This window comes from Phaseolus vulgaris, chromosome 2, assembly GCF_051622355.1.
Source record: "Phaseolus vulgaris cultivar YP4 chromosome 2, ASM5162235v1, whole genome shotgun sequence".
Classification (NCBI taxonomy): domain Eukaryota; kingdom Viridiplantae; phylum Streptophyta; class Magnoliopsida; order Fabales; family Fabaceae; genus Phaseolus; species Phaseolus vulgaris.
In genome coordinates, this window is record NC_143499.1 from 4,285,616 (window position 1) to 4,309,742 (window position 24,127).

General features: G+C 34.2%; 5 protein-coding genes across 9 annotated transcripts; 2 read left to right on the plus strand and 3 right to left on the minus strand.

The window, feature by feature from the left end:
- The first annotated feature begins 1,283 nt into the window (after positions 1–1,283).
- On the plus strand, positions 1,284–8,593 carry ATSUV3 (ATP-dependent RNA helicase). Of its 3 annotated transcripts, none has more exons than XM_068611589.2 (16): positions 1,284–1,534; positions 2,248–2,371; positions 2,552–2,673; positions 2,766–2,956; positions 3,267–3,407; positions 3,570–3,692; positions 4,997–5,074; positions 5,453–5,621; positions 6,416–6,528; positions 6,673–6,753; positions 7,012–7,077; positions 7,221–7,285; positions 7,450–7,495; positions 7,577–7,693; positions 7,984–8,075; positions 8,148–8,593. In XM_068611589.2, exons 1-16 carry the CDS (start codon positions 1,480–1,482, stop codon positions 8,263–8,265), a joined length of 1,701 nt encoding a protein of 566 aa, XP_068467690.1. In that variant the 5' UTR covers positions 1,284–1,479; the 3' UTR covers positions 8,266–8,593. The 3 variants fall into 3 exon arrangements, with proteins under 3 accessions (XP_068467690.1, XP_090154255.1, XP_090154256.1); XM_090298129.1 differs by having other exon boundaries at positions 1,291–1,534; positions 5,445–5,621; XM_090298130.1 differs by lacking the exons at positions 1,284–1,534; positions 2,248–2,371; positions 2,552–2,673; ... (1 more) ...; positions 3,267–3,407; positions 3,570–3,692 and adding an exon at positions 3,799–3,812 and having other exon boundaries at positions 5,445–5,621.
- Positions 8,594–9,700: 1,107 nt separating this feature from the next.
- LOC137810368 (Pentatricopeptide repeat (PPR) superfamily protein) lies at positions 9,701–11,653 on the minus strand. The gene has a single exon (XM_068611595.2). It carries the CDS (start codon positions 11,623–11,625, stop codon positions 9,958–9,960), a length of 1,668 nt encoding a protein of 555 aa, XP_068467696.2. The 5' UTR covers positions 11,626–11,653; the 3' UTR covers positions 9,701–9,957.
- A 584-nt stretch (positions 11,654–12,237) lies between these two features.
- LOC137810374 (protein RDM1) lies at positions 12,238–13,772 on the plus strand. Of its 2 annotated transcripts, none has more exons than XM_068611603.2 (3): positions 12,238–12,369; positions 12,474–12,560; positions 13,090–13,772. In XM_068611603.2, the coding sequence occupies exons 2-3, from the start codon at positions 12,500–12,502 to the stop codon at positions 13,467–13,469; spliced, it is 441 nt and encodes a 146-aa protein (XP_068467704.1). In that variant the 5' UTR covers positions 12,238–12,369; positions 12,474–12,499; the 3' UTR covers positions 13,470–13,772. The 2 variants fall into 2 exon arrangements, with proteins under 2 accessions (XP_068467704.1, XP_068467705.1); XM_068611604.2 differs by having other exon boundaries at positions 12,239–12,369; positions 12,477–12,560.
- A 651-nt stretch (positions 13,773–14,423) lies between these two features.
- On the minus strand, positions 14,424–17,069 carry LOC137810364 (LOW protein: PPR containing-like protein). The gene has a single exon (XM_068611592.2). The coding sequence runs from the start codon at positions 17,022–17,024 to the stop codon at positions 14,469–14,471; it is 2,556 nt and encodes an 851-aa protein (XP_068467693.1). The 5' UTR covers positions 17,025–17,069; the 3' UTR covers positions 14,424–14,468.
- A 1,191-nt stretch (positions 17,070–18,260) lies between these two features.
- Positions 18,261–22,548, minus strand: LOC137810370 (serine/threonine-protein kinase 54). Of its 2 annotated transcripts, none has more exons than XM_068611599.1 (8): positions 22,510–22,548; positions 21,933–21,964; positions 21,192–21,522; positions 20,379–20,500; positions 19,910–20,118; positions 19,647–19,821; positions 19,378–19,512; positions 18,261–18,868 (listed from the first exon to the last, which is right to left on the minus strand). In XM_068611599.1, exons 3-8 carry the CDS (start codon positions 21,505–21,507, stop codon positions 18,662–18,664), a joined length of 1,164 nt encoding a protein of 387 aa, XP_068467700.1. In that variant the 5' UTR covers positions 21,508–21,522; positions 21,933–21,964; positions 22,510–22,548; the 3' UTR covers positions 18,261–18,661. The 2 variants fall into 2 exon arrangements, with proteins under 2 accessions (XP_068467700.1, XP_068467699.1); XM_068611598.1 differs by having other exon boundaries at positions 22,113–22,534.
- Between the last annotated feature and the right edge of the window lie 1,579 nt (positions 22,549–24,127).

A 24,127-nucleotide genomic window follows, 5' to 3' on the forward strand; every position in this document is an offset into this window, starting at 1 on the left:
TCCATCATGGTGGACTGCACTTGTCTCAGCAAAAATACATCATTGACCTGCTTCACCGCACCAACATGCACAGTGCCAAATCGCTGCCCACACCCATGCAGACCAACCTCCGCCTACAAAAGGATGCTTCCCCTGCTCTCCATGATCCCTCACAGTTTCGCTCTGTCGTGGGTGCACTCCAGTATATCCTCATCACTTGTCCAGAACTATCCTTTGCAGTGAATAAAGTATGCCAATTCATGCACAACCCTCAAGAACACCATTGGAAGGCAGTGAAACGCATCCTTCGTTATCTTGTTGGCACTAGTTCTCATGACTTATTCATTCAACCCAGTTCTACCACAGATATCCGTGCCTTCAGTGATGCTGATTGGGGCAATGATGTTGATGATAGGAAGTCCACTACTGGTTATTGTTGTACTATGGTCTTAATCTCATTGCTTGTCGTCCCACAAACAACGTGTTGTTTCGCGCAGCAGTACTGAAGTTGAATACCGAAGTATTGCCGCTGCACTAACTAAAGTCATATGGCTACAATCTCTCTTACATGAGCTCCATATCCAAACCAAGCAACCTCAGTTGTTTTCAGATAATTTGGGAGTTGTCTTACTAAGCGCGAATCCTATCCTACACTCTCACACCAAACACTTTGAATTAGACCTTCATTTCGTTCGGGACTATGTTCAACAAAATAGGCTTTCCTTACTTCATCTTCCTGCTAGATTTCAAGTAGCCGACATTCTTACCAAGCCCATCTCCGGTCCTTCCTTTTTAGACTTTAGACGTAAACTTATGGTTGGTGTTCCACCCACATAAGTTTAAAGGAGGGATATTAGACCATTAGTTACAACTGTTAGCTGTTCTAACGGTTTACGGTTTCTCTCCACCTCCATTCTTCTCACTCTGTATATAACTCCTTCTTACTGTTTCATCAAGAAGATTTTCTTTCTCTTTCTGTTATTCTAATACGTTGAATTCAATAAGAATATAATATTTCAGAATAGGAGATGAGTATATAACATGAGTTAAAATAAAAATAAGTAGTATCTAGATTTATATATATAAACTATAAGACCTAATATATCATTTAAACGTCTGAATTCTCTTATCTTAGAAAATCTTTTGCTAATAACAATAAACAATTAATAATAAAATAAGAATTTTATCTACTATTTATATTATTTGATTATTAAATATGAATTTAACTTACCCTTTACAAATATATTATCTTAATATTTAAAGTTTGAAATAATATTTTATTTTTTAAAGGGTCTTTTAAAACCAACTTACAAGTTAGGAACCAAAGGCACCTAAAATAGTGGAAAGAGTGGTGTTTGGAGGTGGAAGAGGCGCGGAGTGAGGTTCGCAGGTTGTGTGGTCAAAGGGAGCAACGTTTTGGATCCATTCACCGCCATACCTTTTTCTTCTCTTATTCTTCATTCCATTTGACCCTTTTTTCTTCACACTCTCTTCTCATCAATGGCTTCCTTTCTTCTTCGCCGCAACGCCAACCTATTCGCTCGCTCTCTCCTCGGTTCGCTCCCTCCACCTTTCACTTTTCCTTTCTTCGTTCTTTCTCTTCATTTCTGCTTTTGCTCAAAAAATTACCACCAAATAATTCTGAATTAGAATTCTTAGGTATAGAGCACAACACGATTTTCTGTTGCAATTGGCTTTAACTGTATTCGTTTCTCATAATTAAGAACCATTGGTTGCATAACCCAACTTCTGACTAAATCATCTATGCAGTACGACACTAACACACAGAAATACACGTATAATTTCTCACGAAAATACACGTTTAATCACGCACATAATTTATATATTATATAATTATGAATTATATAAATTGACAATAAAAATTTATGATATCATCTTTAAAAAAATTTGATTTTATTTTTTGTAATTATAATAAAAATTTATACAAATATTGAATTTTTAAAAAATTAATATTTTATATTATATTAGAATTATTCAAAATTTAATAAGTATTTTTTGAATTAAATACTAATGTTCTATTACAAATACGATTTTCTTAAGAGTATGGTGTCTGATAGTGTATAGTGTATCCCGATACGTATTCCAGAGGAGTGTCCAACTCTCATAGCTAAATAGGTAAATATTAAAGAGGCTGTGACTAAGGATTAAAACGCTAAATTCAACATGCTCATATGTTTTTCCTCGTTTGAATTGTAATATAGACTTCTTTGTTTGTATGGTGTTGATGACATCTCATCACCCATCCAGGTAATAAGGAGCCTTCTCGTCTATACTTTCAGTTCAAGTTTCAAAGTTTAGGTGGTGCTGCAAACATGGTGCATTCATATAGCAGCTCTAGTGGCCGCATCAGAAATGATTTTACTGACTTGACGTAAGTAAACAGCATGCTCCATATCTTATCAGTGCTAAGTAAAGTTGTTTGTTTACCCTCAAATACTGTTAAACAAACTTTATATTTGATTATAAAACTCTACGACACTGGTTGTGACTATGTAATTTTAGTCACGTTTAATGTTTCTGAACGCTGATGCTTGATTACTGGTTGTTTTAGCTGCCCTCATTCATGGTATCCAAAGGCCCGAAAGAAACACCGCAGGGTTATCATGCATGTTGGTCCAACAAATAGTGGTAAAACACATCATGCTCTGAAGCAGCTTGAGTCAAGTGCTTCTGGTAAGTTATCCTTCTTTTGCTGTGGTAAAGGTAAATAATAATGTGTGAGGATGAAACTTAGCAAGGAGATTAAGTATTTTTGTACCTTGCAGGAGTATATTGTGGTCCTTTAAGATTGTTGGCTTGCGAGGTAGCAAAACGGTTGAACAAGGCACAAGTTCCCTGTGATCTCGTTACAGGTCAGGAAAGAGAGGAAGTTGACGGTGCAAATCATAAAGCTGTTACAGTTGAAATGGCTGATGTATCAGCTGATTATCAATGCGCTGTTATTGATGAAATTCAGGCTAGTAAAATTTGCATTTGGAAATTCCTTTTTTTTTTTTTTGTATTATATATAAAGTAATTCCTAGAATAAGTTGGTTTCATATGAACTGTCATAAATAAATTTTACATTCACAATCCTGTCATGTCACTTGTTCAATTTTATCAGTATTACTAATTGAGAATTGGAATGACTGAAACATCTACATTCGAGGAGGCATGGGTGGCATTCTGGGCTTTGCGTGTTGTTATTCTATATCTTGTGATTCCATGTTGTGCTTGTCATTGTGATTTTTTCCCCATCTAACCCTTTTCTCTCTTTATGCATCCAGATGATAGGTTGTACTACAAGGGGATATTCGTTTACACGTGCTTTATTAGGAATTGCTGCTGATGAACTTCACCTTTGTGGTGATCCGGCTGCTGTTCCCCTTATTCAGGAGATATTGAAAATTACTGGTGATGAAGTTGAGGTACTGAAACTCTCTGAACAACTTGTGGGGATGGGATGAGGGCATATACATTAAACCAGTAATTTCATTCTCATGAATTTTCCATGGTGGACTGCTTATTCATTATGTTTTCATCAAAATGTTCTTTGAATTCTCTCACAGTTTTCTTCATGGGTGCTGCAGGTTCAATTTTATGAGAGACTGTCACCTTTAATCCCACTGAATGTTCCTCTTGGATCTTTCTCTAATGTAAGAAATGGTGATTGCATTGTAACCTTTTCACGTCAGGAGATTTACGGGTTGAAGGTGAGCTTTTACATGTTTTAACTGTTCTTGAAATTAACTTGTATCCTTTCATATTTTGTTTTATGCGCAAACATTCTTGAAATTAACTGTTTACATGTTTTAACTGTTTACGGGTTGAAGGTGAGCTTTTACATGTTTTAACTGTTCTTGAAATTAACTTGTATCCTTTCATATTTTGTTTTATGCGCAAACATTCGTGGCTATCCATTTTCACTGTTCCCTTTTGTTTTTCACATCAAATACTTCTGAAAAAAGAGGTAATCCATTTTTGAAGAGTTTATTTTGAATATTAAGGAAATGCATGTCAAACTTCAACATCAACAATTCACCAAAGACTGCTACTTTTTTCTGTCATTTGCCTCATTAGTTTTCTCTATTTTACAATGATCCATATTTTTTACTTGGATAGATTTTTATGAAGCTGCTGACCATTTTCTTTCCTAAATTAAGTAAAAGCTGAGCCGTGGTACCTGATCTAAAGAAGCAATTGGTTTTTAAACTCTTTTCATAGTGACTTGTTTTCACTGTAATGAAAGTGAACAAAAAACAAACTAATGAAAATGAGCAAAAGATTGACAATTTGTTTCTTGGCTTTGGCATGAGATCCAAGAGATAAGTAGGTAACTTGTGGAAACATTGATTTTTCTTTAACTGTGTTGATACTTCTGAATTTATAACGGCATTGAGCTTTTGTCTTTGATTATAGATTCGTTTTTGCACTTTGCATTCTCCCCCTTACAAAGTTGACCCTTCTACTGACTTTAGTGAGAACTGGATTGTGGTTGTGTGATCTCCACTATGATATAATTCGCATGTCATGACTATAATCAAATCTTAATTGACTCCAATCCTTTATCTTTCTAATCAAACATTCGAGCCTAAGTTTTTATGATAAGATGCAATTGATTGAATGTAAGATTTTGGAAACAAAGAACAAGGCATTGATGTGAGCCTGTATTTTATTAAATGTCTATAGATCAAAATGTGACCAAGGCATACAACGAGGTTTGTTTTCCCCCTGTATAAGCCATACACTCTTAACCACTGGTATCCTATCATTTTAACCATGTTCCTAGGGCTATTTTCATTGACAATATGTATGGAATGGGATGATAGATACAGTGTCTAATCACGCCCCTCCCTCCCTTCATTTTGGTTAGCATAAGAAGAGAATGACACTTGTAATGATATTTTATGAAACAAATAATGTAAGCTGCTAATGAATTATGCAAATTCAATTGTATGTTTTGTATAGTTTCTGCACTGCACACTAACTAGTAAGAGTTGATATTTGTATTGCTCAGAAAAGAATTGAGAAAGAAGGAAAGCATCTTTGTTCAGTAGTTTATGGTTCACTACCTCCCGAGACTCGAACAAGGCAGGTGTGAGCACCTCCTCTGTCTTAAGTAATTTTTGGTTTTCCTTTTGATTTACAATTGTTTCATGGTAATGTAATCTTTTGGAATTTAACCTTTATGGCCCATATGCACATTCTGCCATTTATTTTGTTCTTTTATGATTTTTTATTTTCTCATTCATTGGCAGAAATGTTCACGCTGACCATAACCTTTTTATGCAGTTTCAATGTTATTTCATGGTTCTGTTTGAAAATTCCTTCTCTTCTTTTTGTCCATAGTTTTTAGTTTTACAGTTTACTGCTATTTTTATTGGCATATGTTGATAAATATTTCCCATTTCCATCTCATTGCCCCCCTCCATGCCAAGAATTTGCTGAGTTTAAAGTTTCATTAGGACTGCAGGCAAGCATGTTCAATGATGCAAGTAGTGAGTTTGATGTTCTTGTGGCCAGTGATGCCATTGGAATGGGTCTTAATCTAAACATCTCTAGAATCATATTTTCCACTACAAAGAAGTTTGATGGATTTGAGGTGCGGGATCTGACTGTACCCGAGATCAAACAGATTGCAGGTAGCATGAAATTCTTATAATTGAATTGGTCTTGTTCTGGAATTTTGATTAGAGGATTATATTGACACTGGTGTTTTACGTTGTTTTAAACTTTTTGTCAATAAAAAAAATTATGTTTAAACAAGCATATATTGGGCATTAGCTTTGGATAGTTTTTCTTATTTTATCTTTTGTCATGAGGTATGCAGCTGTACCTAAGTATTGAATTTGATAGCTTGGGTAAGTAGACGTCAGAACATCATTTTTATTTATATATTATCCTGGTTGGATGCTGAATTTGCCGGAAAATCCGGGGCAGGTACTTTCGACTGTATATAATAAATTCATTTTTTGACTAAAATCTTCTAGGATACAGTTCAGACATGTCAAGATTCTGTGGGACCATCAAAAGATTTTTTTGGCAAAATCAGTGCTACATTATTAAACAGAATTTAAACTTCTGTTAACTTTGTTCATGTTTCCAGTTTTTGTGGCTTTAATATGCCCCCCTTAAAATCTCTCTTTATCTCTATTCAAGCTATCCCTTTTCCTTCAGACAGCAGGAATATCTTAATTAATGTTGATTTTTATAAATTATTTTTGAGATGTTCATTGATTTAACATTGATGTTTATTTAAGTACTGATTAGGAATCCACTTAGGTACAAAATACTTGAATAAATATCCACGATTTACTGTTCTAATAGATATTTTTCTATTCTATTATTATGTGGAAATGTTGAAGCGTGGACTAATGTCCTGTCTATTTGGATCATATTTTATTCTCGGTTGCAATGAATGCATTTCTACTTGCAGGGAGAGCTGGGAGATATGGGTCTAATTTTCCTGAGGGAGAAGTGACCTGCTTGGATGAAGAGGATCTACCCTTGCTCCATTCGTCATTAAATTCTCCATCACCCATTTTAGAGGTAACCTAAAACTTAACTACCCTATACTAAATATGCAACCTAGGCGAAACTGAAATCTAGAAAGCTTGTAATAGATATGCACTTTTATCTGAACTTTTTACTTTATTCATTATTGATGATTTATGTATACTAATTGTGATACAGCGTGCTGGCTTATTTCCTACCTTTGATTTGATGTATATGTATTCCCGATTACACCCGAGAAATGGTTTCTATCAAATACTGGTAAACTATATCTGCCTTTTGCATTATCATTCATTCTGTCATCCATATAGTACTCTGTAAATTGTATTATTTGTTATTGTCCCCTGCAATTGCAAAGAAAATTATGTGATTGCTAGTTATTATCAAGTGGGCAAGCATTGTTTTCCACTCAACTTCATCTTTCAAATCATTGAATATGAAAATTCTTAGGTGTCTTAACATATTGTACTATTATATCACAACAATACATTATTTACCTTTTATCTTTAAATATTGCAGGCACATTTTCTTGACAACGCGAAATTATCTGAAAATTATTTCATTGTTAACTGTGAACAATTACTGGTATGTCTTTTAATAGCTGCCTTGCCATTGAATTGTGGATATTTCATTAGTAATATTAGTATCGAATGCCTTCATTATTTGATTATTATTTACTGGGGGTTCCCTCTTGTTTGGTGGGTGTTGTTTGTACATGCTGGTACTAGAAAGTTGCTGCTGTCATTGATGAGCTTCCCCTGGGATTACATGAGAAATACCTTTTCTGTATCAGGTGCATTCTTATCTTTTCAGGAAATAACAATTTCAGAATGCAATATCCATGTAATGTAGGAAAATTCTATAAATTGAAAACCTAGAGAATTAATAAATCACTGTGTCTGTAGTTTGTCTGTTCATCTTTTCAGTTAATTTTTAACTGATAGTTCTAATATTCAGTCCAGCTGACATGGATGACGAGATTTCATCTCAAGGCCTAACACAGGTAATTATCACATTGTTAGTTAGTATGACATATTGATGTTGGTTTGAATGATCATAAAAATGACAACTTCTGATAAATCAGTTTGCAGAGAATTATGCAAAGAAAGGTCTTGTCCGACTTCGAGAAATATTTACACCAGGCTCGCTCAAAGTGCCCAAGACTGCGGCTGCTCTTAAGGAGCTGGAATCCATCCACAAGGTTTCTTTGGTTACTTTTCTTTTGTTATTTCAATTCACTTGAATGGTCCAGCGCTCATGTGTAATGTCACGACTTCAATGATCATTTGAAGAACTATGAGCCATGTAATCAGTTGGAGGTTATTATTGGTCTGTTTGGGAGAGGGGGTTATCTTTCTGTATAAGAGTTGGATCGTCCTTGAAGTGGTTTACATTTTTTTGCTGATATAAAAAAATGAGCCATGTACATTGTTGTTTATATTTTTTTCTTCACTGACTTTGAAGCACTTCTGATTGGTACTAAAACTGCAGGTCTTGGATCTGTACGTTTGGTTGAGCTTTCGGTTGGAAGAATCTTTCCCGGACCGTGAGCTGGCTGCATCCCAAAAAGCCATTTGCAGCATGTGCGTGTTACTACTTTTCTTTTCTCCCTTTACAATCTATAAAACTATATATTTATCAGTTTGAATTTATAGGTTGATTGAGGAATTCCTAGAGAGACTTGGGTGGCAGAGGCCAATGGGTAGAAGAAGATTACCTTCACATAAAATGTCAACTTCTCTATTATCCCAACACGTGAGGCAATACCTTTGATGCCATGTTTGGATATGCATTTTCAAACAACCCAACCCATCACATCTGCTCAGAAGCTACTCTTAGTTGCATCTGCATCTTTTCTCAATTTGACGTGAAAATAACAAAGTAGTGCCAGTGCCACAACACAATCTCCGTTCAGCATTCTACAAGTTTCACTAACAAGGTCAAATATGCTGTACATTCTAGGTTGTTTTCTACCTCTTACGGATCCACACTGCTTCATCTAAATGATTATTGACTATTTTTCCCCACAAACTTATCTCTGTTCATTTTCAAGCTCCACTGGACTTTAACCCTAATGGTTATCACACTGCTTCTTGTGTTATCCCCATGTGAAAATAACTTTTTATCATTATTGTGAAACACCATAGATTTATAAAATCCAAAAACAATTTAATATATATATATATATATATATATTCTGGATTATGTAATCCAGAAGTTAATCTCGATTTGGAAATAACTTACGAATTATGTAATTCGGAATATATTTTTAAGAAATGGTATTCTGAATTATATAATCTGAAAATAGCTTACAGATTATGTAATTTGAAATATATTTTTTAAAAAATGGTATTTTGAATTATATAATTTGAAAGTTTTTTCTGGATTAGAGAGTAGCTTTTGGATTATGTAACCTTTGAAAAAAAAAACTTTTAAATTACATAATTTGGAAGCTAATTTTATATTAGAAAAGACTTTTGGATTATGAAATCTGAAAATAATAACGTAAAAAGGTTTTCAGATAGCATAATCTAGAAGCTAATTATGTATTTGGAATCCAGAATATACACAAATTTAAGGAGGTGTGAAAAGAGCATATGAAGGTATACAGTTATCGATCTTACTCAAGCCTGTCTTCTGCGATTATCATGCGCCCTTGCTGTTATAGCAGAGTTTACAAACTTTTTGGTTGCGGCAACGTTTGAAAACTTAATACTCGTTCATATTATCACATTACTGTACTATTACGTCTCTCCAAAAAATTAATTCCATAACAAATGAATTATGTCAGATTATTATAAAAATCTAAAATGTGATTTTTCATATAATCGTTTCTTAAAAAAATCACTATTTGTACACCTAAATTATTTTAAGCTTATTTTAAAAATGGGAGGCCTTTAGAGAAAACAATAATTTTGAAACATACACAAGGTCGAAGCAATCTATTGGACCGTAGTTAATATCAGTGTTTTTGAAAGTTGGATTGGTAAATTGGCTCATGCTTTAACGATTCAACTGCCACTAAATAGACATAAAAATAACACAATTGTAATATAAAACTATGTTGTAAAAAAACTCTAGGAAAACTTAGTATACAATGCAACTAGGGTAAAATAAGAATAAAAATTACACTCATTTGCTTCTCCTTAATTGGTAATCATGTCTACTAGTACGAAGAAAGCATGCATAAATCACTTGAGTCAATTCATAGAGCACATAAACTGTTAAAAATGTGTCATCTGTCATCTGAATGGGACAAAATGTAGAATTGTACTAAAATATGCCTGCATTTAAGAAGGGAAAAACAAAAACAAAATCTTCCCATCATATAATCTTGTAAAAATAACACGAGGATTCATTCGCAAAGATCGTTTCCATGTTCTATCATGACATGGGATGAGATGAAGGACAAATGACAGGCACATATCGCTGACTTGGAAATAACTTCATCTTATGCCAAAACCACTAAACACTTCGTTTCTGCAAGAAACGTTCCATTAATTTCTCAATACGCTCTTTCTCCTCTGACATGCTCTTGGACTCAAGAGCTTCAATCAATCGCTTGAGTGTGGTGGGCTTTGGAGTCAATCCCAGCGAGACCATTTCCTCTAAAAACGAGTAAGCATCCTCAACTCTCCCACTTTGACACAGTTCACTCACCAAGAGCGAGTAAGTAGCCGCATCAGGGCTTATATCGTTCTTCAACATGTGATCCAACAAAAATTTGAGCACCTTCATTCTCTTCTTTTTGCAGCACATCCTGAGCAACGGATGGTAAGTCTCAACATTCGGCTTGCACGATCCGTCTTCCATTTCCTTAAGCAACCTCAGAGCAGTCTCTTCCCGCGAGTGTGCACAAGCAATAGAAATCATAGTATTGTATGTCACCACATCTCTCACAACCCCTTGCTTAGGCATATCCTCAAACACTTGGCGAGCATCCTTTAGCCTTCCAGCTTTGCCAAGGATGAATATCAAAGAGCTGTAAAATGGAGTGTCAGCCACACATCCATCACTCTTCATTTGCCCATAAACCTCCAAAGCTTTAGCTACTTGCCCTGCTTTCCCCAGATTAAGCATCACACTAGTGTAAGTCACAGCATTAGGGGTGCACCCATTTGCTCTCATTTCCTCCAAAACTTGATCCACCTTGCGGAAATCTTTCTCGTGGCAATACGCTTCAATGAAATTAGTGTACGAGAATACATCAGGCTCAAACCCCTGCACCTTCATGTCCTGCATCGCTTTCCTGGCATTGTCAAAGTTCCTTGCTTTGCACCACCCATGCATCAAAACATTGAAAGAATGAGAACTCAAAGGAATGCTACTCTTAAACTCCAAAACAACCTTGTGGGCATGTTCAACACTGTTTCCTTTCACCAACGCATCAATGAGAACATTCAACGCTGCAGTATCCTTCTCAACACCAAACTCCCCCATTCTACGAAATGCTTCTATAGCATCTTCATGCTTGCGAGCCTTGGCAAGCCTTCTAATTACCTTAGTCATTGTATCCAATGTGACGTACCCTTCGAGTTGTGACATTTCCTTCACCAAGTCCCACATCGAATCAAAGGTTCTGCACTTTCCCATGATGTCAACCATCAAGTTGTACACTTCGGGAGAATGCCGATAACCTGTTTGAGCTTTTGCCCATTTGAAAAACCCCAAAGCAGAGACCCAATCGTTGCTGAATCTCTTGAGAACCTTCAAAACCAAATCGCTTGAAGGCTGAAAACCGCGTCCTTGAAGCGCTGCAGCCACTAGCTCGGGGGAAGGATAGCGTTTTTTGAGAAGTGTGGATACTGCATCGACGTGGTCGATGCTGTTTTGCTTGGAGGATTGTACGGGGAGTTTGGGCTTGGAGGTGAGGATGTGGGTGTCGACCCAATTGGCGAGTGAAGGGATAACGAAGTTGTCGTCTGACTCGGCGTCCAGAGAGGTCGGGGTGTCGGAGAACTTGAGCCACGGTGGGAGCTCAGGTGACTCCACGGCGGTGCAAAGAGGGTTGCCGTAAAGGAAACGGTAAGAGGCATTGGCGGCGGTGATTCTGGGAGAGAAACGGTGAGCCAAGAGTTTCAGCATTCCGAACTTGAGCATTTTTTTGGGGGTATGATTAAGCCAAGGGTTCATCAAATTTAAGGCTTTGGATGGAGAGAAAAAAAAATTAGGAAAGTCTAAATCTTAAACCATAAACTTTAAATACTCTTACGAAAATCATTTCTAATTAAAATAATATTTATTAAATTCTTTTAACAATTTTAATATAATTTAACGTAATTTTAAAAATAAAAAATATATTATTTTTTAAAAACTCAAATTTTTATTTTATAAATTTAAAATCATAAATAAAGAACGAATTAATAATGTAAAACATCGTTCTGTCATAAAAAAAATTATTTATATATATAAATATTTATTATCAATTTATATAATTCATGCATGTATTTTATCAGTATTTTATCAGTATGGTTTATATAGTCTGTCTAAAATCTAAAAATAAAATTGTATGCAAAAATATATTTTTATTATTTAATTATGTAAATCACTTAGTTTATTTCACTATAAAATTATTTAAAGTAACATTAAAACATAATTAAAATATAAAATTAAAAACAACTACACATAACCTGAAATCATTCAAATATAAATCACAACGAAGTTACTTTATTTTTATTTAAATTAAAAAAATAATTACTCATAATAAATATTAATTATATTGTAATCTTTATCCTTGCAACTAAGAGAGATAAGAACGCGAAAAGATGGTTTTGATGTGAGAATGAAGAGTTGAATGCGCGAGGGTTTGCATTTGCAGAGAGCATTTAGATGAACAACTCATATAACTCTTCACTACATTCCACCCTTTCAATTCTGGTACTTCCTTCCACACTCCACTTCTAGGGTTCTTGATTTGTTTTATTCAATGCACTCTCATTTCAATTTCATTTATATTCATATTGATATTCGCATGTATTCAGCAGTAACAGAACCTGCTTCGCTCGCCATGAAGAGGTCATTTCCATGGGATAATCAAATTGATGTCTCCTCTTCACCAAACTCCATAGGTATACCTATCTCCCTCTTTTATAGCCATACATGCATATTACCTGTTTGTTCGAGTACATCAAATCAAAATTACTTCTCAATTGAAGAATTCAAATGTATACATGTGTGAATTGTGACATATCAGTGTAGTCATGCATAGGCGTGATGATTATGAGGTAAATGGCTACAATGTTGAACTGTATGTGTGATTCATAGTTATGTTTTAAGACATTTCTTTTTTCTTAGATTTTAGTTGTTAGTGAGAGGTCAAATTTGCTGTATAATGCCAATAACATGGATTTAACCTTCGGTTAGATCCTTTTTTTTTTGTATTTTGTCACCTCGTTTTGTTCAAAATATACACATTGAAAAATTTTCATTTCTAGCTCCATAAAAATTGGGAGACCTTACCTTGTTTTGTTCAAAATATACACATTGAAGATTTTTCATTTCTAGCCAGTGTCCTTTGGTTTCTAGTTGGCTTGTATGCTACTTTTTTAATCTTATGTTGCTTGCCATTCTGATGCATGAGGTCATGCTTGTAAGCAGATGCACTGATGAGACGGGCAGAAATGTATCAGGATTACATGAAGCAGATCCCAATCCCAAGTCATCGAGGTTCTGTGATACCATTTACCTCGTGGATGGGATTGGGCAGATCCATGAAGCAGTTATATGGGCAGCCCCTTCACTACCTCACAAATATTCTGCTTAAACAATGGGATCAGTTGAGAATTGGCAGTGAGGACGAATACAAGCCCTTGGACATCATTATTCATCCACACAAAGCTGAGGCCAACATCTGGCTCATTGAAGAAATCCACCGGCAAACCTCATCGCATTTTCATATTGCTAATCTCTGGAAGGTGGACACTATGTACAGTGGTTTTGTTGATCCCATTTTCCCAAGATTACAGCACACATCATGAAGACATGAAACCATTTAGTTTTGAGACTTTGTACTCTATCCTGGAAATAGTTTCAGCTTTGTTGTCCTTTTGTTAAAGCAAAATTGAATAACTTTGCTTCTAACTTTTTTCTGGCTTTGACTATTTTCTGTGTTATCCATGGCTCCATCTCAGTATGCCTCCAGGAGGCCAGGCCATGTGATATTTCATTCCAAGTAAAAGATACTGTACCGAAGATTGCATTAGCACATCAGACACTTTTGTTCCACACAGACCTCCTTAAACATGTTTTTCATAATAAATGTTGTTTTAATTTTGAAACAATACTTCCTTGCATAAAGAATTTAAAACAAGCAGATGTTATGTTTGCTTGAATTAGAATTTGCAAAGTTGATTTCAGAACAATTGACTTATTATCGAACACATTTTTTCATAAGAGATGTTGTTTGAATGGTATTAATGAACATTATTTTTTATTTATTTGATATTATTAAATAACAATATAATATTAAACTAAAAGGATACTTTGCCATCACATTTTATTCAACATTAAGGTGGCAAAATGTTGCATATGAAGGATATCAAAATTAAATTACATATCCAACTTATTCTTACAAGTTTTCTTTCACAATAGGAGAAAACAAATCCATACTTCCTTCTCACACAATTTAATTTGGAAAGATTTCTTCACAATTACTTGTAGACAAAAAAGAAAATTGAAGTATATTTTTCCATTATATGAAAGTAAAATTAACTCAAATATAAGTTAAAAGCAAATTAAGGTTAATTTAGGTCAGAACTTATTTTTATTTCTTTCCTTTAAGGATAAGTTTATCTAAATAGATCGTAATTCATTTAATTCCTGCTTATGCTCTGGGGAAATTTTCCCAAGAGTGGTTCAAGTGTTGCTTGGTGTTTTCTCCATATGTTTAAGTCCCGTCTTTAAAGAAAAATAGAAAGCCAAAAGTATGTAAGTTGATTTGTAAACCAGAGGCAAGAAGTTCCCTCTTATAAAATCTATTACCAATAATCTCCACAAGAACAAAATCCTTCCTTGAAAAAATGATATCTGTTATTGTCTCTAACTGTCATTTCCCTATTGTATAGTTTTGACACTAATTTTGCAAATGAATGACAATCAGAACACATTCGAAGATTTTTCACTACCCTTATGGGTATACCTTGAGAAGTAGTGATTAGTCCATAAGCCATGGCTAGCTTCTCACTATGTCTGCTGAGTAAGTGCTCTTTCTCCTGCTCATCAACATCAAGTAAGACGTTGGTTGTGTCAGGAACATATCCTATCCCTCTTAACCTGCAGTTTATTTCCTGCAGCATTAGTTCAATCTGGGTGTTCTCTGTGTGTGATTCATCACCCGAGGTAAACTCGTGAACCAATCCGTGAACCTCTATGGAGCTTGATCCAGGCACTTTCTGGATCCCCTTCTCCTTCATTTGCAACCTCACTCTTGCTACATCAGTCCATTTCCCAGCTGATGCATATATGTTGGATAACAGCACATGAATTCCAACTCTTTCAGGGGCCAACTGTGTTAACTTTTCGGCTGCATAATGTGCCAATTCAACATTTTTATGTTTTCGACAAGCTGCCAGCAGAGATCCCCACATAACCTCGTTAGGTTCCATTGGCATGCTTTGTATGAGATGCAGAGCTTCTTCCAACAACCCAGCTCGACCAAGCAAATCAACCATGCATCCATAGTGGACAATCTGAGGGCTTGTTCCGTGGGTTTTTTCCATTGACCAAAAAACCTGCCTTCCTTGGTCCACAGAACCACCATGGCTACATGCTGACAATAGTGCCACAAAAACAACATCATCTGGTTTCACCTTTTGTTTGAGCATCTCGTTGAAAAGCTCAATAGCCCCTTCTGTATTTCCCTCCATTGCCATAACTCCAATGGCAGCAGTCCAGGCAGACACATCCCGTTTCTCCATTCTTCTGAAAACATGCAGAGCACTCGAGGGATCACCACATCTAGAAAACATGTCAACCAACGCTGTGCCAAGCTGCAAGTCCATGTGAATGTCATTTTTCTCAATGTAAGTACAAACCCACTTGGCAAGATCAAGAGCTCCTAAATATCCACAGGCAGAAGCAATGCCCACCATCGTCACTCTATCTCCTTCTATCCCTTGGTTTTGCATCTCTCTAAATAGCTCAATTGCTTCCTCGAACATGCTTGCTTGAACCAATGCACTGATCATTGTGTTCCAAGATACAAGATCCCTCTCCAGCATCTCATCAAAGATTCTCAGAGCTAATTCCACATCACCATCTCTACCCAAACCTGCAATCAGTGAATTCCATGTCACCACCGTCTTGTTTGGCATGTGCTCAAAAGCTTTGCAAGCTGCTCCTCTTTCGCCACATTTCATGTACATGTCAATGATGGCATTGAGAATGTTATCCCAACCTTCAAGTCCATTCCGTAAGACATAAGCATGGGATGACTTCCCAACAGAAAGATCACCCAACTGTGCACAGGCTGCAATAGTAGATAACATGGTTACCTTATCCGGTCGTGGTCCTTTTTGCAGCATTTCATCCAAAATCACGAGCACATCACCGGCCCTCCCATGGTACACATAATTTGACATGATAGTATTGTACGTAACCAAATTCTTATCAGTACATTCATCAAAAATCCGCCTTGCCGAACATATATCCCCACATTTCATGTACATGTCAACTAATGCATTCACCATGAGTGCATTAAGTTCCACACCCGACTCACCTATGTAAGCGCACACTTTTTTACCCAATTCAAGGTCCTTCAACTTGGCACAAGCAGATATAACACAAACCATGGTCACCGGATTGGGTTCCACACCAGCCTCAACCATCTGAAAGAACAGAGAAACAGCCTCCTTTGCCAAGTCCCTCCCAGCATAACCATTTATCAAACTAGTCCAAGACACCACATTTCTTTCAAGCATTTTGTCAAACACCTTCCGCCCTAAGTCAACCTTCCCGCATTCAGCATAAAAATGTATAAAAGAGTTGCTGACAAAGATATCCCCATCCAAACCCATCTTAACAACCACCCCATGAACTTGAACACCCTCAGAAAGCGCCGTAGTCTTGGAGCACGCACTCAGTAAAAACGGGAAAGTGTAGTTATCAGGCACAATGCCCATCCCCACCATCTGAATGTAAAGCAAGATTGCTTTTTCACATAACCCTGCTGAGGCATAACCTCTAATGAGACAATTACACACATAAACGGAAGGGATGCCATCATCATCATCCTGAAAAGCATTTCCAGCGTAGTCCAAACTCTCAAGGGTACCTATCTGAACACAAGCAGCAATGAGCTTGTTAATGTGATCACCACCAGGCTTGTGACAGAGCCCTTTCTTCATCATGTCACAGTGCAACTGCTTCAGTTCATTCAGGGTTTTGCAGTTTGCTAGTAACTTTTGGGATGAGTTTGTGGTTAAGGGTTTAGCTTCCTTCAAGCTTGTGGGAACTAAAACAATAGAAGATGGATGAAGGGTAGTGGCCATTGCCATATCAGTATTGCTCTGTGATGATGCAACAGCAACTAACATATATTAAACATTTCTATAAATTAGAATACCATAATTCTTACTGCTTCAAATTCAGAAAAATATTAAAAACAAAAACAGTGCTATCATCATTGTGTATGAAGCTCAGATAAGTGTCTTCAATCTTCAATGGTGTACTTGTCTCATACTCACATATTATTACTATTCAATTGTCAAATTCAAAAAATATTTATTTGATTTTTAACAATTTTACCATATTTTTTAAATTTAAAAAATAAAATACATTAATTTTCTAAAAACTCAAATTTATTGTATAAATTTTTACTATAATTATAAAAATAAAAAACAAAGCATTTTGAATTAGTTATAAAAAATATCTTTCTGCTACAAAACAAAAACTAGAATACACATAAATTTTTATTGTCAATTTATATAATATATAACTTTGTGTCCTACATTTTAGATATTATACATATATTCATGTCCAAATATATCCGTGTTAATGCTGTATCGGTGTTTGTAGTATAAATTATTCTCCTTTTTTCTAATGCAAACCCAAGTAAATGTTTTCTAAGCAAAGTTAAGAAAAGAAAATAAGGAGAGATAAAATTGGTTTTCAAATTAATGTTAATTTATATTTTTATTAAAAAATAATTTTTAGAAAAGCTATAACGTAGAAAAAGTAAGGATTTGTTAAGATTCTTTTTCATAAATACATATAAAAGAAGAAAGGAAAAAATAAATTTCTTATAAACATTTTTATGAAAACAAAATAAAAAAGATAAAATAGTTTTTTTTATAAAATATGAGTTTATATGCAAATAAAAGATCGCCTTGTTAGAAAAACAAAGGATAATTTTTACAATATTTAAACTTCTAAAGAATTTCACACTATTATTTTTATTTTTTAAAATTTTTATGGAAATTTTTACCAAAAATCTTACAAAGTCTATTATTACAAGCTGAAATTGGATGAAGATACAAGTAGTTTGGTTGAAAAGTTTCATTATTATTATTATTATTATTTATTTATTGTAGTATTAACTTTAGGATATCTTATAATATAAAAGCAATATAATTATGACATTTATTTCATGTATATAGTCTTGTGGATTATGAATCTATATCTATAAAAATAAACCATGTGCTATAAGAACACTCGTGAGTATTCATAAATAAATAGTGTAGAATGATTATTGCACAAACAATAGTGTAGATTGTTGAAGGTAACAGCAACAACCTAAAATAAGAATTTAGAGTTTAAAATTAACATCTAAATTTATAAAATATCACCAAATTTATATATGGTTGAATAACTCATTCATGTATGTATTACACATTTTGGCCAGAAAATGTTACTTCTCCACAACAGAATTCACTTAACTCCTCACAAAAAACAGAATTTGTGAACATTATGTTCATTTTGATGCTGAAAAGAATCCAGTTTTCAGTACTAAATACAGTATGTAAGAGGTGATGGAATCACCCCTTAAGCCAAAAATTAATAAAATAAAATACAATGATCTTCCTTTCTTTCTTTCTTTCTTTCTCACAATCAATCTGGCCAAAGGAAAGGATGTTGAGAGCTGTGAACTGCCAAAAATAGAAATACCAATTGGCAGTTACAGTGATTCAGTTCATCTCTTGAACACATAACATAAGGACATTGGGTTCAAGAATCAAGGGCCACGAGTTGGAGCAAAACAGAAGCACCCTGGACTCTGATCTTCTGGTATCATTCCACCACCTTTGCTCGTATCAAGTGCTTCCAGCATTTTCACCACCTCTTCCATTTCTGGCCGCTTGTTCGGATTCGCATCCCAACATTTCCGCATGATGTTTGCCAAGGAACTTGGACAGCACCTTGGAATGTCTGGTCGTAAATTCTGTGCAAGAATACAAGCAATTTGAGATCATATATGTATCATGGCCAACACTACACTGAGGCTCAGACACGTCTCTTAAATGGTGTGTCCGTGTCGAATACACGTATTGGACACCGACACTCGTAAGATACGTATCGGTGAAGTGAAGTGTCTAATTCAAAAAATATTTGTTGGATTTATGACAATTCTAGCATAGTTCTAACAATTTTTAAAAACTCAAACTTATTGTATTTTTATTATGATTATAAAAATAAAAAACAAATCATTTTGAATCAGTCATGAGAAATTTATTCTGTTCCATAAAAAAACTGAAGCATAATTGTGCACATAAATCTTTATTGTCAATTTATATAATTCATAATTATATAATATATAGATTTATGTCCTTCTATCCTACATTTTAGAGAGATTATATGTATCTTTGTGTCCGTGTTCGTGTCTGTATCGTATTAATGTCCGTGTCTGTGCAACATAGACATAGTGTTTACATAAATCATATGTTAACTTACATGGCGAACAACTGCAGATGAAACATCAGCAAAGCTTAGATCTGGATAAGGCATATCACAGCAGTAAATTTCCCACAAGCAAATGCCAAAGCTATAGACATCACATCTCCTGTTGTAAGGCTTCCCATCCAGAACCTACATTTATGTAATCCTATGATTAAAGCTGATAACCGGAAGTGATTATGTTCAGAAGAAGAAACAGTGGCATGCAATGCAAGTAACTTGAATATGTATGTGAAAATTGAAATCATTCTAGAAAAGGCTAATACCTCTGGAGCCATATATCCAAGGGTTCCTGTTTCACCTGTCATGTCACTTGGATTCATAGCTTCAACCCGAGCAACTCCAAAATCAGCTATTTTTAGATTCCGACTAGGATTTAGTAACATATTCTCTGATTTAACATCTCTATGAACAATTTTCTTCGAGTGTAGATAACTAAGACTGCATTTTTGGGAAAACAATGTGTTTGTATTAAGAAAAGATATGCAATTTTGTTACTGTGGAGATGAGATGATCAAATAGGACATACCCCCTTGCAAGGTCCAAAGCCAGCTGAACCACAACCTTGTAAGCAAGCTTCTTCCTCCTATTTTTTATCAAGTATTGCTTTAGTGTCCCAGCAGAGATAAACTCAACAATGACACAGCATGCCCTAGAAGGAAGGGACTCTTCCTCTCCATAAGGAGCGGTTTTTGTGGGAATCTTAAGATTTGAAGTTCCCATTGAAGCTCCAACAAACTGTTTTGCACAGATGAATCCAACACAATTACTAATCTGAAAATTTATGCATCAAAACAAAATTGCTGTGCAGAGCTATGGATTTAATCCTTATCTCCTCCTAAACAGGTATCAAGAACAGAAATCATGCTGAAGAGAGCAGTTGTCATTACTAACAGCAGTGTTCTATCAGTAACAATCGCTTCTTTCTTCAACTTTGTCAGGTATCAAGTAGTACTCATTAATTTAAATAAATAAGATTGAACACCATGAGTTCTTACTTTTGTCACATTAGGATGGTCAAGTTTGTGCCAGACAGCAACTTCCTGTCTAAAAGATGCCCTTAAAGCAGCAGCTTCAGCAGGAGTAGCTACACCATCCTCACCCCAGTCCAATACTTTCACTGTAAAATTCAAGATGACAATCCTCCAGTCACAGAAATGATCTCTCATCTTCCCCACTCTTACAGACCAAAAGGATAGAAGACTTGGTGTACCATAAATTTATCATACACATTCATAAAAATATAGTTTGGAAAAATGTGGAAATGAGGAGTGAATTTTTAAGTTTGATGAATTCTACTACTTTTAAAATATAGTAAGTTTTTTACTTATATTACCTAGCTGATGTTCAGCCACCCAGCAAAGTGGCTTTCAAACACCATCTCAGCATTTAGCTTCATTGCTAAAAAACTGGATATGTCATTAGACCAGCATCTAACAGCATGGAGAAAAAAAATGCCAAAACGTGCCTCATTCTCTCATTGGTTATTTTCATTCAATACTATGCTGAAGCCATGTTCTCTCACCCACAGCATCATCAAACCCAGACAGAGATTTAAATAATCATATCATATTGCAATGACTATAAGATTGATTTAAGAGAAAAAAATTAAACTCCAGACTCAGGCTATGAGTAAATCAGCCAACTTTGTCAAAAACAAGAAAGAATGCAGTCTAAATAGAAATACTGAACAACATTCAACCTCTTTTCCCAAACTTTTTATGAAAAAAAATCATCCAGAATAAAAGTGAGGAGCACAAACAACATATAAAATAATAAAATAAATGAATGAATGAATGAAGTGCATATACCAGCAACATCTTGGGTATCATAGGTGCCCCTGTATACAGTACCATATGCTCCATGAGCCACAACATATCGAAGATCCAATTTGGCCAAATCAACCTCCCACTCTTCTTTGGGGCGTTTTGTCTCAGTGCTCCTTGACCAAACCCTGCTCAAGTGCTTTTCCAGCTGGGCATCCAAACTCTTGAGATCAATCTTATCAGCTCTGAATATCATATCCTTACTGCTTATGTTTCCAGAACCCTTCATCTTTGAATTCAGAACCCCTTCTGCTTCCAATTCCCTCTTTGGTGTCCTAACAATCCCACCTTCTGAATCCATCTTCACCACTCACCACTTCAAATTCCAAAACCAATAAGCACAACCCCCACGATGTCAAATAATTTATCAAAAAAAGGCTGCCATAAAATTTTAATGAACCAAAAAAGTTTCGAAATTTATGTAAAATTTATAGGTGCAAGGAGCACCCCCAAAAGAGTGTGCCTTCCTCTGTTCACCATATCATGTCTAGAAAATTGACTTTTCGTTATTCAAACCCAAAATTTTCTCCTGCCAAACAATTGTTTTATTGACTAGTTCCCGTGGGAAAAATAGTACCAGAATAAAGAAAACAATAGCTATCAGAAAACGACCCAATTAGCACTATTCATATTCCACTACCAAGGCCAATGAACCAGAAAAAAAAAATTCTTTTTTTTAGGTGCAAAAATAAAAATAAAAGAAGAGGTATCTGCCAAAGCACAAACCTTGACAGCAGCAACTAGGAAATGACGGCCAGCTGAAGCATCAAACGAAACAAGCAAAATCAAAATCAGATTAAGAATTACGCTAAATGTGAGAATAGGCACAGACGAAAAAATTGACCATTTTTGTTTGGTCCCAATAAAAACACAGAAGAAAGAGTTGGTGGGTGAGTGTGTGGATACCCTTTTAGCTTTTGTAAGAATCAAAGGCTTTTGGGTTTTGATGCATTGAGCATTGCAGAGGTTGTCATCACCAACTCTGAGATGCCAACAGGAACCCGATCCCAACAATCCATCGCTCAAATTTTGTTAGAGGAGCGATTTTGAAGGGTGAATCCACAGAAAAAGCAAAACCAAACCAGCAAATAAACAACCCCAAAATTGAAACTAAAAAATTAAAAAAAAAAAATTATACTAAAAACGAAACAGAGTAAGCGTCCCAGAAAGATGCGCGGGTGTTCCCTGAAATGTGGTGGAGGAGAGAGAGACAGAGAGAGAGACAGAGAATGTTTGAAAATAGTTGAAACAATGAAAGGCATCAAATAACCTCAATATTATATCATTTCATATCTCAGCTTACCCTTCTTTTTCGTTGCTCTGTTTCTGATTTTTCTGTATGAAATTAATGTATATATGTATTTGTCCCAACACTTAAGATCTCTGATACTATAATCAAATACAATGTACGGCTTGTTTGGTAGTTGACAACTTCTGATTCTGATTATTCAGTTACAAAAGACAGACATATTCATTGTTAATGTTCCTCTGTAGTTCTAGTTCTAGTTGTCCTCTGTTTTTTTCTCTATCTCATAAATCTTTTAATATATAAGTAATCATATAATCACAAACTACAATTTTTATATAATTATATCACAACAAATTATAATATTATTATTTTAGTATCTTTTTATATCATTTAATTATAAATTTATGAAAAAAAGTTTGTTGACACTATAAACAATAAAAAATATACCTTTTAACAATAATATAATAATTTTAAATTAAAAAATAAAATATTAATTTATTAAAATATGAAATGTATATTTTTACTAATATATCAGTATCCTAAATTTATCTTTTATTATATATATTTAATTATAAACCTATTATCACATGCAATTCTTGAACTTATCAAAACCATGATTTTTCTTATTATAATATATACACTTATTATTGAAATAATTAATTGTAATGAAAATATATCCAAACAATGAGAAAGAGTGTAGATAAAAAAATCAGAAGAATATGAGAATGTAGGATTATATAGGATTAATATTGTAAAATTAAGATGAGAATATTAAATAAATTGTATTCATTTTATTATTATTTATTTAATGAATTGCATTGGCATTTAAGTGAGTTCCATACACAATTTACAAAATGAAAAATTATACTTTGGAAAATGTAGTTGTTTTAGTTCAGTACATGTTTATTAAGAAAACATTAATTATTTGTTGACTAAAACAATCGTATTTAATATTATATTTTGAAAAATGTAATGTTTTAGTAGGCATAAATAAGATGATAAATGAGAGAGAAAACACTAGAAATTTTAGAAATTGGGGGAATGTAATGTTTATAGGAATTTTAATAATGTTATTATTGCGTGTTTGAATTTGTGTATTCATTTATTATATTTATGAATTTTGCTTTTAAAAATAAAAATATTATCTGAGAATTGGAATAAAATAAAGGTTATGAATATTTATTATTTCATTTCTCATTTTGTACTTATTTATAGTGTAAAAGTTTGAACTTATTTAAAAAACTATTACTACTTAATTATCAGTAATGCTGTATATGTGTATCTGTCTTGCATAATATCTATAGAAGAATTTATTATATTAATAATTATTGCGAAAAATAAATATTTTATATATAAGTTTAAGTCAATTTGTGAAGAAGTTAAACAAACTTTTATGCATAAATTAATCTGAACTTATTAGAAAATAACTCATTTTTAGAAAATACTATTGAAAATGTGATAATCAAACACACTATTAATTTATTTTAGATAAAATTCACGTTCTTTCTTATATTTATTAAGAAAGAGATTTTAAATTAGTTTAACTTTAACAAACTCGACTTGTTATAAAATAATTTATATGTTTATTTATATATTATAAAATACTTTTATTTATAGTTAATGTAAAAAATTGAATAATATTTTTGTTTTGATGATGTTGAATTTTAATTTT